Source organism: Labrus mixtus, chromosome 5 (genome assembly GCF_963584025.1).
Source record: "Labrus mixtus chromosome 5, fLabMix1.1, whole genome shotgun sequence".
In the NCBI taxonomy this organism is placed as follows: domain Eukaryota; kingdom Metazoa; phylum Chordata; class Actinopteri; order Labriformes; family Labridae; genus Labrus; species Labrus mixtus.
In genome coordinates this window covers 27,230,366-27,247,865 of record NC_083616.1, presented here as the reverse complement: position 1 = coordinate 27,247,865, position 17,500 = coordinate 27,230,366, and the positions used below count along the sequence as shown (strand labels likewise).

At 40.4% G+C, this 17,500-nt stretch overlaps 2 protein-coding genes across 2 annotated transcripts in view; both read left to right on the top strand.

The window, feature by feature from the left end:
• LOC132974823 (trichohyalin-like) overlaps positions 1 to 17,500 on the top strand; it is a 34,497-nt gene that overhangs the window by 6,651 nt on the left and 10,346 nt on the right. The window contains exons 3-9 of the mRNA XM_061039102.1: positions 2,307 to 2,419; positions 2,567 to 2,908; positions 3,721 to 3,999; positions 4,081 to 4,251; positions 4,436 to 4,554; positions 14,077 to 15,373; positions 16,486 to 16,758. Coding sequence (XP_060895085.1) covers positions 2,307 to 2,419; positions 2,567 to 2,908; positions 3,721 to 3,999; positions 4,081 to 4,251; positions 4,436 to 4,554; positions 14,077 to 15,373; positions 16,486 to 16,758 — 2,594 coding nt within the window. The remainder of the gene's footprint in view (positions 1 to 2,306; positions 2,420 to 2,566; positions 2,909 to 3,720; positions 4,000 to 4,080; positions 4,252 to 4,435; positions 4,555 to 14,076; positions 15,374 to 16,485; positions 16,759 to 17,500) is intronic.
• Positions 8,836 to 17,500, top strand: part of LOC132974866 (butyrophilin subfamily 3 member A3-like) — a 14,574-nt gene continuing 5,909 nt past the window's right edge. The window contains exons 1-5 of the mRNA XM_061039168.1: positions 8,836 to 8,901; positions 11,840 to 11,954; positions 12,100 to 12,441; positions 13,244 to 13,522; positions 13,604 to 13,759. Of these exons, the coding sequence (XP_060895151.1) occupies positions 11,849 to 11,954; positions 12,100 to 12,441; positions 13,244 to 13,522; positions 13,604 to 13,759 (883 nt within the window). The 5' untranslated portion in view covers positions 8,836 to 8,901; positions 11,840 to 11,848. The remainder of the gene's footprint in view (positions 8,902 to 11,839; positions 11,955 to 12,099; positions 12,442 to 13,243; positions 13,523 to 13,603; positions 13,760 to 17,500) is intronic.

Sequence of the window (17,500 nt, the reverse complement as noted above, 5' to 3'; positions counted from 1 at the left end):
AAATGAAAGTGAAACTAAACTGTTTGTTTAAAACGTGCAGAGTGAAGGACACAGAAGGACTTGTTAATAATTATACAGAGAGGGTCATACAGACATTCATGCTCACACCTCCTGAGGATTTATCTCAAAACTTAGAAAGGGACAGGGGTTTCAAATTAGCCACAGCTAGAAACATGAATGCATGGCATCTAGCTTGTGTTTAAAGAGGACATATCATCCCCCTTCTCCACCTTTTCAAACAGTCCCCCTGTGGTCTAAATGAAACATCTGTGCTGTTCTTTGGTCAAAATGTAACATGAATCAATCACCAGAGGAGGTTTGTGACCCTGTATAAACCAGCTCTCTCAGAACGCTCTGTTTTGAGCGTTAAATCAGTGGTTCTCAAACTATGGTACCCGTACCACCGGTGGTACGCAAAGAAATCTCCACAATATAAAAAAAACACCCGTTCAGCATAAAATAACATTTTTTTTTTTTTATCATACTCTTATCTTATCTGTCTCGTATCTATTGGGTTGTATTTATATCAAATGTGTTTTCCCTCTAAATTAATTTTGCAACACACAATTTTAATCTGCTCAATTTATGCTCGAACGTACACAGACATAAACAACAACAGGAGTACGCCTCACGTTTAGAAAAGTTCCACTCGATATTCCGTTATAGTTTTGTACTGAAACATCAGCAAGCAGCTGTAGACCTACATTAACAGATATTCTGTTGTTTATTGGAGTTCAGCACAATTGGCAGCAAGCAGCTGTACATTAACATTTTAAAAACGGAACCAGGAGAAGCTTCAGTTTTGATGCATGTACGGACAGCAGAACTTATCGCTCCCCCTCCCTCTCCCTCTCTCTCACTCTCTCTCTCTCTCTCTCTCTCTCTCTCTCTCTTACTCTGAAGCTCATGTGATTCTGCTCTCTTGTGCTGTCTTAACACTCCGCAGGATTCAAGAGGGATTTTCTTTGGCAATTTTGCTATGTTGAACACAGAGCCTTATAATACAGCGGCTCTGGTTGCATGGAGCACCCCCCCCACCCCCAAAAGTTTTGCTCTAGGGTGGGGGTGGAGTCCATGGGTGGAGATATCAGGGGAGGAGAGGGGATTTTTTTTTTTACCAGAATCTCACTGTGACATCACAAGGAGAGCACATTTGAAACAGAGCATTTATCTCTGTGTTGTAAGACCACAAACAAAGGACTGGATGGATTTATTTCACATTTTGTGGACACTCAGCAGCGTTTCCCCTAGGTTTACAGCGTTGGGGGGGTGGGGACATGCCGACACAACGACACGACGACACAAACACTTGAAGGAATCTTGGTGTTCATGCGTTACTTTTAATGACAGCTGTCCTTTTCTATCGGAAAGATATCCTTAAATGACTTCTTTCCCTGATTTCCGACTCTATCCGCTATCCTATCACTATAATAAAGGCACAAAAAGCCCAAAAATGAATCTTGAAAAAAAAAAAAAAACCTTCAGGGGGGGGGGGGCGGGCCGCCCCCTAATATAATGGTAGGGGAAACACTGCTCAGGTTACTCAAATAAATGTCCACAAATACTGTCAAAGTGGATTTTTCACACTATGTCCCCTTTAATATATGAAGCAATGGTCACTGCATGTGTTCTTGTTAGTAACTAAAAAGAAGAAATAGCACAAAGACCTTCAGTGAGTGCAGTGGATGTTTACCCCATTTTTTTTGCTTCTCTGAGCTGTTCTGCAGCTAAACTGCAGAAATGTGTCTGTTGATGATATTTAATTGAATGTACGCTCAGTGTCCAGTTTATTTGTTCCACTAATATGAATTATAAACAACTTCTTACAAACTGAGCAGTTAAAAATACTCACTAGTAGCTAATTAAGGGTTATTGATTCAGATTAGTGCAAGTGGAATTATTTTCTAAAGCTGGTTTGAACAAACTTTTTACAAGTGCAACAAGACTAATTCAAATGTTCTTATTTATTATTCATTAAGAAAATGTAGAAATTCACAGAGGTAAGTATTGCGCACGAGGTCGTATCACATCACAGATTTTCAGAAAGATTATTAAAACACATGTGGAGTCTCAGAAACAGATTTCTGTTCTGACAACCTAAACAAGTCAACCCTTCAAAATCATGTTTATAAACCATTCTAATAAATTAACTTGAGGGCTTTGAGGTCACCATCACCACATACTGACGTTCATTTATTTACCTACAGTTTGATTAACTGTGGTCTCTGACCTGCAAGAGGCTTTTTAATTGCTCCTCAGTATGGTCTTTTTTAATGTTTTATCATGCTTTATTTTACTTTTCACAGCTCCAGGATGATTCACGTTTCCAACAGACGGTCCCTTCACTATCAGCATGGTGCCTTCACTGACCTGGTGATCTACACTGTTGTCTTCCTCGCCCTGATGAACTCATGTAGAGGTAAGTTGACATTACAAACAGTGTGGTTCATGTTGACATGAAGAGTTAGTTAAATTACTGAAGTTTAAGTTTGTCCTTCTAATGACATCATATGGCTCACATTTGCTGAGCTGTAGGAATAAAAAATGAATCCCTGTTTGTTTGCAGCTCAGTCTGAGGTGATCGTTCCATCTCAGCCAGTAGTTTCATTGGTGGGTGAAGACGTTATTCTGCCATGTCACCTGGACCCCGTCATGAATGCTTTTGACATGACTGTGGAGTGGGCGAGACCTGACCTGAACCCCAGATTTGTCCTCTTGTGGCGTCAAGGCGAAGAACTGGAGACTAAAAAACATCCGTCCTTCAGTGGAAGAACATCAGTGTTCATCGATGAGCTGGAGAAGGGAAACATCTCACTGAAACTCTCCAAAGTTAAAGTCTCTGATGAGGGAGGATACAAATGCTTCATGCCTGCATTGTCAAAAACCTCCACTGTTCAGCTTGTTGTAGGTAAGAGGACATGTTTTTATGATTATTTAATAAATGTTCATGCAGCGGTCATGGATTTGTTGCTGATGAGAGAGGAATATGTTAGAAAGAATATGTGCATTCAAATCTTTCATTGGTGCTTTCAAAGTGTTTATCTGTCCAGACGATAACGACACACGACGTGATAGTTTGCACACAGAAACAACATGACAACATGTTCACAATACAATCAGTGTGATTGACTAAATTACTCAAAAAGCTTGTAGTGACCAATTTTAACAAACCCAATATTGTTTAGAAAAGTCACTTGAGGGATGAATGTGGAAGCTTGAAATGAACACAGTCCATTGATGTTGTGATTTGGATTTTTCAATCCATTTATTTTTAAATACTTCTTATCAATAAAGGAAAATATGACGAACCACTACGTCTATAAATAAAACAAACAAATCTGTGTTGGATGCGTTTAACTCCGACAGGCTGACACGGCAGAAAAACTGTTTGCCTCCATTCAATCACCTGTCCCACCTCACCTGGAGCGTTGCTTTAACCACAGCATCCGCCCAGGCTACGCATAGTGCCCAGCAGAGGGCCAACACACACAACCACAAGGAAAATAGCATGACACAAAACAAACGCATCATTTGGCTCCAACAAAGCTTAAACAGCTTAAATGTTACTGTTGATGCACGTAGCAGCCAAGTTGGATTTAACTTGAGCTACTGAAGGTTCTCCGAGTTTCCAGGTCGGAATCCTGACTTCAGAGGGGCGTTCCTGATGACATATCAGACTTCAACGCCACATATCTGATGTAAGAATTCTCTCCTCTATAGGTTCTGTCTCCTCACCTGTTGTTCAGATGATCAAAAACAACAATGGAGTGTTGTTAGAGTGTGAGTCTGCAGACTGGTATCCAGAGCCAGAGATGTTTTGGCTGGACGGCGAGGGAAACCTCCTCTCTGCTGAACCCACTGAGACAGTCAGAGGTCCTGATGGTCTCTACACTGTCAGCAGCAGAGTGACTGTGGAGAAGAGACATGGGAGGAAGTTCACCTGTAGAGTCACACAGAGGAAGATCAACCAGACCAGAGAGAAGCACCTCACTATTCCAGGTAAATATAAGTCATTCATTATTTAATGATGTAATTATTAAGATAAACAGTAAATACAAACAATATTTTCTTCTATTTCAGATCATTTCTTTGTGGTCCCTACTCCCAGTCCTCCTAGTACTCCCGTTCCTCCCAGTCCTCCCAGTCCTCCTGGTACTCATGTTGTTATCGGTGCTGTGATTGGCTGTGCTGCTTTGCTGTTCATTCCTGTGATCATCTTTGTTGTGTGGAGACGGAGACAAAAGAAATCCAGTAAGTGACAAACTGTCAGTCCTCTGATAGTAAGACTCTTAAAGATTTTATGAAGTCATGCAGACGTTTGATGATGTATTGATGAGACTAGAGTTCAAGAAGTGATTAGCATTTAGTTTTAGTTTCATTTGCCAGCTTTTATTCACAAACTTCACCAGTTTCTCCATCTTTTGTGTCGTCACAGAAAACAAGAAGAGGAGACGTGAGGATGGAAGTGAACACTCTGAGGAAGAAAAGCTAGTCACATCTAAAACTGATAAAACAGGATTTCAAGTTGTGAATGAAAAAGAAGAAAACCTTCCACTCATTTCAGTTAAAAAAGAAGAGAACAATGTGGACAAAATAGGAGAAAAGAGTGAGACTGAAGATGAGCTTGTGACAGAACCAGTAAAAGACATCGTCTCTGCAGCAGGAGAACATGAAATGAAGGAAACAGATCTACATGTGATTCTAAAAGAAGAAGAAACAAACCAAGAGCAGGAACAGGGACAAAGACGAGAAACAAATGATGGAGACGAGAGTGAAGAGGAGACAATGAAACCAGTTAGAGACGATTCAGCTCAGATGCAAGATGCAACGAGTGACGAAGTCCAGAAAGGGACAAAGCAAGAGGCAGCGAGTGACAAAGTCCAGAAAGGCACAAAGCAAGAGGCAGCGAGTGACAAAGTCCAGAAAGGGACAAAAACTGGGAAACACTCTGAGGAAGAAAAACCAGTCACATCTAAAACTGATAAAACAGGATTTCAGGTTGTAGAAGAAAGACTTCAACTTACTTCAGTTCAAGAAGAAGAAACAAACCAAGAGCAGGAACAGGGACAAAGACGAGAAACAAATGATGGAGAACAGAACACAGTGAAACCAGTTAAAGACGATTCAATGAAAAAGAGAAAACCTGAGGATGACATGCTCAACCAACGAAGGGGAATTCAGGACCAGCCTCTTTTAGAAGACAGGAAACAGGAGAGGATTCAGACAGAACCTGAGGATAGAGGAGAAAGTAATCAAGAAGAAAATCAAAGTACCCTCACTAAAACAACAGAAGAGAAGGCAGGGGACATTTACAAAGGAGCGGACAGTAATGAAAATCAAAAAAAGGTCATGGAAACACAAAGCAAACATCGTAGGGAAAGAGAAGAAAAGAAGAAACGAGCAGCTGAACGCTTAAAATCAACTAATAAACCAGCTGGAGGAGTCAAAGAGCAGGTAAAAGTAGAGGGTAGAGAAAGAAGGGATGAGGGGTCCAAAACTGATGAAGGAGCTGAAATTGAAACTCGAAGGAAGAAAGAAAATATACAAACAGGATTCAGAGAGGGAGGAGCTGAGGGTCAAGAGGAACTGCAGGAAGAGGAGGATGGAGAGACTGATGAACCTCAACATGTCACATGGAGGATCAAACCACAACAAACACAAGAGGCTTATCTCCAAAGGTTAAAACGGTACCTGGATGAGGAAGAGGGAGATGTTAGTATGGAGTCTGAAGAAGAAACTTAAGAAGAGAAATATTAACCCAAAACATGTGATTGGACTCCACATGAGGAAGAAGCTTTGAGTAAAGAAGAGAAGGGAGATGAGCTGAAACAGAAAACAGTCGACATTAGGCGACTCAGCAGAGAAGAGGAACTGAATGATGGAGCGCTGAGCAGCTTATTTACCTTTTTCAACAAATCATTAGAAGAGGATTTTTGAAGACTTTTGGATTTTGAAATTGTCAAATCAATCACAAAGAAAACAGTGAGATGTGGAATTATTTTTAGATGTTTTTCATCTAAGTTTTATCAAAATGCCAACCTGTGCATCCACCAACATGGCAGACTTTTTTAAAATTCAGTGACTGAGCTGAGGTCACACTTAACAGTGAGCATGAAATATGTACCTCAAATTCACTTTACAACTTCTCTCAATCAACATTATTGTCTGATGATGTCATTTCTGTGCATTTTGGTGACCATTAGTGTGATGTATTACATGGACGCTCATCTCCGCCCCTCCCTCACCCCCCATACTGCCTCCATCCTTGTCCACAGCCTCGTCACCTCCCGTATTGATTATTGTAATTCTCTCCTCTTCGGCCTCCCTCATAAGTCCCTCCATAAGCTCCAATTGGTTCAAAACTCTGCTGCCCGTATTGTCACCAAAACCCCCTCATACCATCACATCACCCCCATCCTACAGCAACTCCACTGGCTCCCGGTGAAGCAAAGAGTCGTCTTCAAACTCCTCCTGTACAACTTCAAGGCCATCCACAACCTCGCCCCTCCATATCTGTCTGACCTCCTTCACATTGCCACTTCAGCCCACTCCCTCAGATCCTCCTCCTCCATCCACCTCACCGTGCCCTCTGCCCGCCTCAGCACCATGGGGGGCAGAGCTTTCAGCTGCTCTGGAACTCTCTGCCACCTGACATTCGCAACATTGACTCTCTCCCCATCTTCAAATCCAGACTCAAAACCCATCTGTTCAAGATCTCACTCTGACATTTTAACTGTAATTACACTGTCCTACATTTCATTTATTTTTTGTATGCTGTTTTTATCCATCGTTGTTTCTAAATGTTGATTGTTATACAGTGTCCTTGTGTGTCTTGAAAGGCACTTGTAAATACAATTTATTATTATTATTATTATTAATTCACATTTTCAGATTCAGTTTTTTGCGATGTAATTCTGCACTGTTTACCTCTTATCAACTGTCACTGTGTCAAACTATTTGTTTATTTTTTATTAAATCTAGCTTAGTACGATGTGGTTGGTCTGAAGACTTTGTGGGGCTTTTTTTTGATATTGTATGCAGAGTGGTCTCCTTATTTACATCCAAATCAATGCAGAAACAAACACAGAAGGACTCACAAAGTAGTAAACTCCATCTTGTGGTGAATATAGGTAATAACACCTACAGTACTTGAGACCACATTGTTAAACAACAAACATATTTAGGGAATACTTGTTTTTAAACACTTAAGAACTTCCTGTTCTCACACTATTAAAAATGTTATGATTAGATTATTATAAAAAGTAAAATGCATCTTTCTACCATTAGTTTGTTATTATATAACAAAATGATTTCCAACAATCTCACACATTTCAGTTTAATCAGTAGTGTCTGCAAGGTTTCTATCTCGTCCTCTGCTGATCCCTCTCTCTCTCTCTCTCTCTCTCTCACTCTCTCTCTCTCTCTCTCTCTCTCTCTGTCTGTCTGTCTGTCTCTCTCTCTCTCTCTCTCTCTCTCTCTCTCTCTCTCTCTCTTCTCCTGTTCGTCATCTGCAGCTTCCTGTCTGGATAGAGAGAATAAAAGCATGTCAACATGATCCCTCAATAATTGTGCACTAATTGAACAAAATCACTTACGATCAAAAAGACAAACACACATACTCTTATGTACATATTTTGCAAAATCAGAAGGGACTGAGTTATTTTTTCTGTCTGGACATGAACCCTCAAACATCTGTCATTCTGCAGCTGTAACACTGACAAAGTGCCTAAACATAGTCATACTCTCAGCTGCAGCAGGAAAGAGGAGGAGAGGGCATCGAGGCCTGAATCACATAACCCCCGACCCAATGACCTTTTTCACTCTACAGCTTATAAATGGGATTTATTGAAAATTATTTCTATTAAAAATTACTCAAAATGAGTTTTGGTAAAGCATATTTTTCGAATTAAGAAGTGTAGTATAAACAACATGAGATCATATATGTATACAGTGATTTTATTTACAATTAATTCACCTTTCCAGGATGAATAATTTAATATTTTTTTAACATCTTTTTTTTCCGGTGTTGCAATTTGCAGACGGTCCCTGAGAGGGGTCAAGACCAGTGGTACTCAACTTGTCTAGACTCAGGGCCCAACACCAACTCCTCCCTGAAAAACCATGAACCAAGTTTTATTTTTCAACCAATCAGATTTATTTAATTCAAAATTGAGCATTTTTTGCAGTTTGCAGCTTCAATCAAATGTTATAGCTCAGACGATGCAAAACTCCTGACGGAAGATATAAACAAACATTTTTCAAAAAAAGCGCTTGACAGACTGTTCGAGAACAGGTTTTTTCCAGGAACATGACCCACTGAAAACAGCTCCCGACCCACCTTTGGGTCCCGACCCTACAGTTGAGAATCACTGGTTTAGACTGTCTTGGTGCATTCGAGCCACAAGAGGTGTTGTGGAGAGAATTGCATGCGCACCTTTCAGGACACAATTTCTACACTGATGGATTTTACATCCATCTTTACATTTCCTCTACAAACACATTAGAGTCAAACAGTGTTTGCAGGTCAGAACAATAAGGACACTTTACGTGTATCAAGTGTAAACTGCACATAGTCTACTTTGTCGTCACAGATCTGCCCGCAGAAATATGATACCGTTTTTCCGACACTTCCGCGAGGGGTGCATTTCTCGACATAACACCAGCAGTCTACATTACTGTGATTGAAAGCTGAATCTGTGAATATCTTTCTAACTTTACCGAAGTTCTGAATCCTTTAATCCTTCATTGAACGGTATGAACGGTCACGTCCACTGAAGCTCATAAAGCCGATGAAACGTGAACACACCTTTTTATTACAGGTGATCTGAGGATCTGCTTATCTCTTTTTATCAGACTTTCACCCATCAGAGTCCTCGGTAGACTTCCACAACGATCCAACAGGTATGAATATGTTTGAATTAATTTTGTTCATTTTGGGTTTATAACACGCTGAAAAACAATTTCTCTTTGTTTAAAGATTAAACACGTAGACTAGACTTTTTGTTTTCTTAGGGACAGATGCTCCCATGATGTGTTTATGGGACAACATTAAGTTTAAAATACATGTAGCCTTTAGTCATATTATTTGTATTTAATGAGTCAATATATTCAAACCAAATACCTCCGACTATAACCAGCAGCTGGTTTGATTTTAGTCTTTTACTCCGTCGGTAACCGGGACAAACTTTAACAGTGTGGGGACAGAGAGGTGGTGAACTTCCTGCTGAGCCTTCATTGTTTAAAACTGTCTTTATATAAAACATTTAAGTTTACCTAATGACAAACTGTCTGTTTATGTATGAATATTGTTAAATTCACTTTATCGCTGATTTTTCTTTGCAAATGAAAGTGAAACTAAACTGTTTGTTTAAAACGTGCAGAGTGAAGGACACAGAAGGACTTGTTAATAATTAATACAGAGAGGGTCATACAGACATTCATGCTCACACCTCCTGAGGATTTATCTCAAAACTTAGAAAGGGACAGGGGTTTCAAATTAGCCACAGCTAGAAACATGTATGCATGGCATCTAGCTTGTGTTTAAAGAGGACATATCATCCCCCTTCTCCACCTTTTCAAACAGTCCCCCTGTGGTCTAAATGAAACATCTGTGCTGTGCTTTGGTCAAAATATAACATGAATCAAGCACCAGAGGAGGTTTGTGACCCTGTATAAACCAGCTCTCTCAGAACGCTCCGTTTTGGTGTGTGTGTCTTTAAATCAGTGGTTCTCAAACTATGGTACCCGTACCACCGGTGGTACGCAAAGAAATCTCCACAATATAAAAAAAATAAATGTTCAGCATAAAACAACATTTTTTTTTATCATACTCTTATCTTATCTGTCTTGTATCTATTGGGTTGTATTTATATCAAATGTGTTTTCCCCTCTAAATTAATTTTGCAACAAACAATTTTAATCTGCTCAGTTTATGCTCGAACGTACACAGACATAAACAACTACAGGAATACGCCTCACGTTTAGAAAAGTTCCACTCAATATTCCGTTATAGTTCAGTACTGAAACATCAGCAAGCAGCTGTAGACCTACATTAACAGATATTCTGTTGTTTATTAGAGTTCAGCACAGAATTGGCAGCAAGCAGCTGTACATTAACATTTTAAAAACGGAGCCAGGAGAAGCTTCAGTTTTGATGCATGTACGGACAGCAGAACTTATTGCTCCCCCTTTCTCTCCCTCTCTCTCTCTCTCTCTCTCTCTCTCTCTTGCTCTGAAGCTCATGTGATTCTGCTCTCTTGTGCTGTCTTAACACTCCGCAGGATTCAAGAGGGATTTTTTGGGGGCAATTTTTCTATGTTGAACACAGAGCCTTATAATACAGCGGCTCTGGTTGCACGGAGCCTGCGGAACGCGCGCCTGCACTCTCTCGTGCGCTCTCTCAGGCATGCTTCAATTTTATGGATAAATGAAAAATTAAATAAGAACAGGTCGGAAATATACTTGGGCCTATGTATCGTCTTTGTGTGGGAAACATTGGAGATTAAATTTTCTCAAACAGGTTGTTGGTATAAAGTTGTCATTTTTATTGTGCTGCACTTTATATATTTATTTTTTGAGGTTTTAATATATTCGCCTCCTGCGTAAAATGTGTGTAGAAATAGGCTTACAGTGTATTTTAACGTCTACCGTAATGGTGGTACTTGGAGAGCCAAATATTTTCGGAGGTGGTACGCAGTCTAAAAAGTTTGAGAACCACTGCTTTAAATGCAATGAGCCCCCAAAGATCTTCGGTGAGTGCAATGGATGTTTAACTCAGTTTGTTTGTGTTTGAAAAGATGGACCCTCTTCTCTGAGCTGTTCTGCAGCTAAACTTTGATGAAATATGATTATTAAAGGCTTTATATGTGATTTTATGATCCAGCAGATGTCGCCCTTGAACACCAGCATGAAACCAAAACAACTCGCGCTGCATTGTTGTGTTAGCATGCTAATGCTAGCGATCTTTATTATGCATCTTCACACTGCATGTAAATTTACCTGAAATGAGCGTGATCTAGAAACACAGTTAATCAGTGAGTACAGTATGTTATTCTTCTTTTCTCTAGTCCCTCAATTAAACAACTTTTATACGTGAGGGGAGGAGTCAGCCGGCCGTCCGGACGATGTAAACAAACTGAAGATAGGACTCTGAAAACTCTGGAAACATCACAGACAGTGGGACTCGGGTGTTACACCCATTATAGACAGTCATGACTCACAGAGTTATTTTCAGAGGATAAACTTCATTTCTATTTAAGTGTGAAACATCAAATATAAAGCCTTTAAAGCAGAAATGTGTCCGTTGATGATATTTAACTGAATGTACACTCAGTGTCCAGTTTATTTGTTCCACTAATATGAATTATAAACAACTTCTTACAAACTGAGCAGTTAAAAATACTCACTAGTAGCTAATTAAGGGTTATTGATTCTCAAGCTGGTTTGAACAAACTTTTTAAAAGTGCAACAAGACTAATTCAAATGTTCTTGTTTATGATTTGATAAGAAAATGTAGAAATTCACAGAGGTAAGTTTTGCACACGAGGTCGTATCACATCACAGACTTTGAGAAAGATGATTAAAACACATGTGGAGTCTCAGAGACCCAGAAACAGATTTCTGTTCTGACAACCTAAACAAGTCAACCCTTCAAAATCATGTTTATAAACCATTCTAATAAATTAACTTGAGGGCTTTGAGGTCACCATCACCACATACTGACGTTCATTTATTTACCTACAGTTTGATTAACTGTGGTCTCTGACCTGCAAGAGGCTTTTTAAGTGCTCCTCAGTATCGTCTTTTTTAATGTTTTATCATGCTGTATTTGACTTTTCAGAGCTCCAGGATGATTCACGTTTCCAACAGACGGTCCCTTCACTATCAGCATGGTGCCTTCACTGACCTGGTGTTCTACACTGTTGTCTTCCTCGCCCTGATGAACTCATGTAGAGGTAAGTTGCAAACATTACAAACAGTGTGGTTCATGTTGACATGAAGAGTTATTTAAATTACTGAAGTTTAAGTTTGTCCTTCTAATGACACCATATGGCTCACATTTACTGTAGGAATAAAAAATGAATCCCTGTTTGTTTGCAGCTCAGTCTGAGGTGATCGTTCCATCTCAGCCAGTAGTTTCATTGGTGGGTGAAGACGTTATTCTGCCATGTCACCTGGACCCCGTCATGAATGCTTTTGAAATCACTGTGGAGTGGGCGAGACCTGACCTGAACCCCAGATTTGTCCTGGTGTGGCGTCATGGCGAAGAACTGAAGACTAAAAAACATCCGTCCTTCAGTGGAAGAACATCAGTGTTCATCGATGAGCTGGAGAAGGGAAACATCTCACTGAAACTCTCCAAAGTTAAAGTCTCTGATGAGGGAGGATACAAATGCTTCCTGCCTACATTGTCAAAAACCTCAACTGTTCAGCTTGTTGTAGGTAAGAGGACATGTTTTTATGATTATTTAATAAATGTTCATGCAGCGGTCATGGATTTGTTGCTGATGAGAGAGGAATATGTTAGAAAGAATATGTGCATCCAAATCTTTCATTGGTGCTTTCAAAGTGTTTATCTGTCCAGACGATAACGACACACGACGTGATAGTTTGCACACAGAAACAACATGACAACATGTTCACAATACAATCAGTGTGATTGACTAAATTACTCAAAAAGCTTGTAGTGACCAATTTTAACAAACCCAATATTGTTTAGAAAAGTCACTTGAGGGATGAATGTGGAAGCTTGAAATGAACACAGTCCATTGATGATGTGATTTGGATTTTTCAATCCATTTATTTTTAAATACTTCTTATCAATAAAGGAAAACATGACGAACCACTACGTCTATAAATAAAACAAACAAATCTGTGTTGGATGCGTTTAACTCCGACAGGCTGACACGGCAGAGAAACTGTTTGCCTCCATTCAATCACCTGTCCCACCTCACCTGGAGCGTTGCTTTATTGCCCAGGCTACACATAGTGCCCAGTAGAGGGCCAACACACACAACCACAAGGAAAATAGCATGACACAAAACAAACGCATCATTTGGCTCCAACAAAGCTTAAACAGCTTAAATGTTACTGTTGATGCACGTAGCAGCCAAGTTGGATTTAACTTGAGCTACTGAAGGTTCTCTGAGTTTCCAGGTCGGAATTCTGACTTCAGAGGGGCGTTCCTGATGACGTATCAGACTTCAACGCCACATATCTGATGTAAGAATTCTCTCCTCTATAGGTTCTGTCTCCTCACCTGTTCTTCAGATGACCAAAAACAACAATGGAGTGTTGTTAGAGTGTGAGTCTGCAGACTGGTATCCAGAGCCAGAGATGTTTTGGCTGGACGGCGAGGGAAACCTCCTCTCTGCTGAACCCACTGAGACAGTCAGAGGTCCTGATGGTCTCTACACTGTCAGCAGCAGAGTGACTGTGGAGAAGAGACATGGGAGGAAGTTCACCTGTAGAGTCACACAGAGGAAGATCAACCAGACCAGAGAGAAGCACCTCACTATTCCAGGTAAATATAAGTCATTCATTATTTAATGATGTAATTATTAAGATAAACAGTAAATACAAACAATATTTACTTCTATTTCAGATCATTTCTTTGTGGTCCCTACTCCCGTTCCTCCCAGTCCTCCCAGTCCTCCTGGCACTCAGCATGTTGTTATCGGTGCTGTGATTGGCTGTGCTGCTTTGCTGTTCATTCCTGTGATCATCTTTGTTGTGTGGAGACGGAGACAAAAGAAATCCAGTAAGTGACAAACTGTCAGTCTTCTGATAGTAAGAATCCTAAAGTCATGCAGACGTTTGATGATGTATTGATGAGACTAGAGTTCAAGAAGTGATTAGCATTTAGTTTTAGTTTCATTTGCATACATCCATTTATGATGAGGCCAGGTTTTATTCACAAACTTCACCAGTTTCTCCATCTTTTGTGTCTTCACAGAAAACAAGAAGACGAGAAGTGAGGATGGAAGTGAACACTCTGAGCAAGAAAAGCTAGTCACATCTAAAAGTGATAAAACAGGATTTAAGGTTGTGAATGAAAAAGAAGAAGAAAGACTTCACCTCATTTCAGTTAAAGACGAGAACAATCCTGACAAAACAGGAGAAAAGAGTGAGACTGAAGATGAGGGACAAAGACGAGAAACAAATTACGGAGACGAGAGTGAACAGGAGACAGTGAAACCAGTTAGAGACGATTCAGGACATTCAATACAAATAAAACACATCAACACTGATCAGAAGATGAAGAGGAAAGAGACACAGCAAGAGGCAGTGAGTGATGAAGACAAGAAAGAGACAAAAACTGAGAAAGAGAATCGGGAGGAGCCATCAAATATAGGAGGCTCTGGATCGACAGGACAGAAGAAGAAAAAGGAGAACCACAGAGAAGAAATCGAACTGAAGGCAGATAGAAAGTCTGAACCTGAACCAGATCAGGATGAAACCAAATACCAGCCAGCAGAATCAAAAGAGGGTGTAGGGGTTGAGATTAAACAAAGACAAGAAGAGAGGCAGGAAGCTGGTCTACAAGAGGACAATGATACAACTCAAAGGAAGTCTGTGGAGATACTAAACCAAATTAGAGGAGTAGAAGAAGAAAAGCAGGCAGAGCAACAACTGGATGTAAAGGTAAAAGTCAGAGAGCAAAGAGAGGAATCTAAAGAGGGGGTAATGGTGGAGGATAATGGAAGAGGGGAGGAGAGTTTAGAGACTGACAGAAAAGCTTCTGTTGATGAAACCCAAAGGAAGGCTGACGGGAAAGAAAACCAAAGAAGAGAAGAAGCAGTCAGACAAGAAGCTCAGACAACAGCTAAAGGAATCACAGAGGAGATAAAAGTTGAGTGGACAGACGGAGAGAAACAGGAGTCTGTAACTGATAAAGAAGCTGACACAGATGAAACCCAAAAGAAGCACAAGAAGATAACATCAGAATCCAAAGGAGGAGAACAACAGCTGATGCTGCAACATTCAGACATGAATAAAGAAATGAGAGAGAGAGGAGTGGAGGGTCAGGAGGACCTGCAGCAGGAGGAGGACATGAAGACTGATCAACCTCAACCAAATGTCATACAAAGTATTGAACCACTAAATACACCATTTCAATATGAATCAGCTACAGAGGGGCAGAATAAGGAGGCTTTTGGTAGAGGACAGAAAGAGGTGCAGCCCCAAAACATCAACACTGATCAGAAGATGGAGAAGGAAGAGACACAGCAAGAGGCAGTGAGTGATGAAGACGAGAAAGAGACAAAAACTGAGAAAGAGAATCAGGAGGAGCCATCGAATATAGGAGGCTCTGGATCGACAGGACAGAAGAAGAAAAAGGAGAACCGGAGAGAAGAATTCAAACTGAAGACAAGTAAGAAGAGGATGAAGAGCAAAGAGAAGCTTCAGTTAGAAATGAAAAGAAAACCTAAGGATGACATGATCAACCAACGAAGGGGAATTCAGGACCAGCCTCTTTTAGAAGACAGGAAACAGGAGAGGATTCAGACAGAACCTGAGGATAGAGAAGAAAGAAACCAAGAGGGGAACCAGTTGAACATTACTACAATGACAGAAGAGGAAGCAGAGAAGCAAAAGAAGCAAAGCAGTGAGGATGTGAAAAAGACAGAAGAAAAGAAGGATGAGTGGGGAACAAGGTGTCAGCTAATATGGAAGGTACAGAGAGGTCAGACCCTGAAAAACATCAAGATGAAACAGGAAGAAAGAACCAAGAGGTTTTAGCAGACAAAGACCTTCAGACAGAAAAACACCAGGGAGAAAAATCTGAACCAGATCAGGACGAAACCAAATACCAGCCAGCAGAATCAAAAGAGGGTGTAGGGGTTGAGATTAAACAAAGACAAGAAGAGAGGCAGGAAGCTGGTCTACAAGAGGACAATGATACAACTCAAAGGAAGTCTGTGGAGATACTAAACCAAATTAGAGGAGTAGAAGAAGAAAAGCAGGCAGAGCAACAACTGGATGTAAAGGTAAAAGTCAGAGAGCAAAGAGAGGAATCTAAAGAGGGGGTAATGGTGGAGGATAATGGAAGAGGGGAGGAGAGTTTAGAGACTGACAGAAAAGCTTCTGTTGATGAAACCCAAAGGAAGGCTGACGGGAAAGAAAACCAAAGAAGAAGAAGAGAAGAAGCAGTCAGACAAGAAGCTCAGACAACAGCTAAAGGAATCACAGAGGAGATAAAAGTTGAGTGGACAGACGGAGAGAAACAGGAGTCTGTAACTGATAAAGAAGCTGACACATATGAAATCCCAAGGAAGCGCATGAAGAAAACATCAGAATCCAAAGGAGGAGAACAACAGCTGATGCTGCAACATTCAGACATGAATAAAGAAATGAGAGAGAGAGGAGTGGAGGGTCAGGAGGACCTGCAGCAGGAGGAGGACATGGAGACTGATTAATCTCAACCAAATGTCATACAAAGTATTGAACCACTAAATACACCATTTCAATTTAAATCAGCTACAGAGGGACAGAGTAAGGAGGCTTTTGGTAGAGGACAGAAAGAGGTGCAGCCCCAAAACATCAACACTGATCAGAAGATGGAGAAGGAAGAGACACAGCAAGAGGCAGCGAGTGATGAAGACGAGAAAGAGACAAAAACTGAGAAAGAGAATCGGGAGGAGCCATCGAATATAGGAGGCTCTGGATCGACAGGACAGAAGAAGAAAAAGGAGAACCGGAGAGAAGAATTCAAACTGAAGGCAGATAGAGAGAGGATGAAGAGCAAAGAGAAGCTTAGTAGAGAGAAGGAGGGGATGAGGGGTCAGAAACTGATTATAAAGAAAACAGTGAGATGTGGAATTGTTTTTAGACGTTTTTTTACATCTAAGTTTTATCAAAATGCCAACCTGTGCATCCACCAACATGGCAGACATTTTTAAAATTCAGTGACTGAGCTGAGGTCACACTTAACAGCGAGCATGAAATATGTACCTCAAATTCACTTTACAACTTCTTTCATTCATCATTTATTGTCTGATGATGTCATTTCTGTGCATTTTGGTGACCATTAGTGTGTTGTATTACATGGACGCTCATAATTCACATTTTCAGATTCATTTTTTTGCGATGTAATTCTGCACTGTTTACCTCTTATCAACTGTCACTGTGTCAAACTATTTGTTTATTTTTTATTAAATCTAGCTCACTGCGATGTGGTTGGTCTGAAGACTTTGTGGGGCTTTTTGGGGAGGAATTTTTTGATACCTCTATTTTGACGTCATTGTATTCAGAGCGGTCTCCTTATTTACATCCAAATCAATGTTTTAATCCCTGAGAATATCTGTGATGTGAACCTCACACATGATGCACACCAGCTATTGTTGCACACTTGAAGAAATGACTCTCAGTGTCTTTTATATGTTTAATGTAGAGCTCAGAAACTGTAAATGTACACAAACAGAAGAGCACATTGTTGGTAACAAGCTTCATCTCCATTTCACAGCACATCGAGCTACAATGTGACTTCACTGTTTGACTC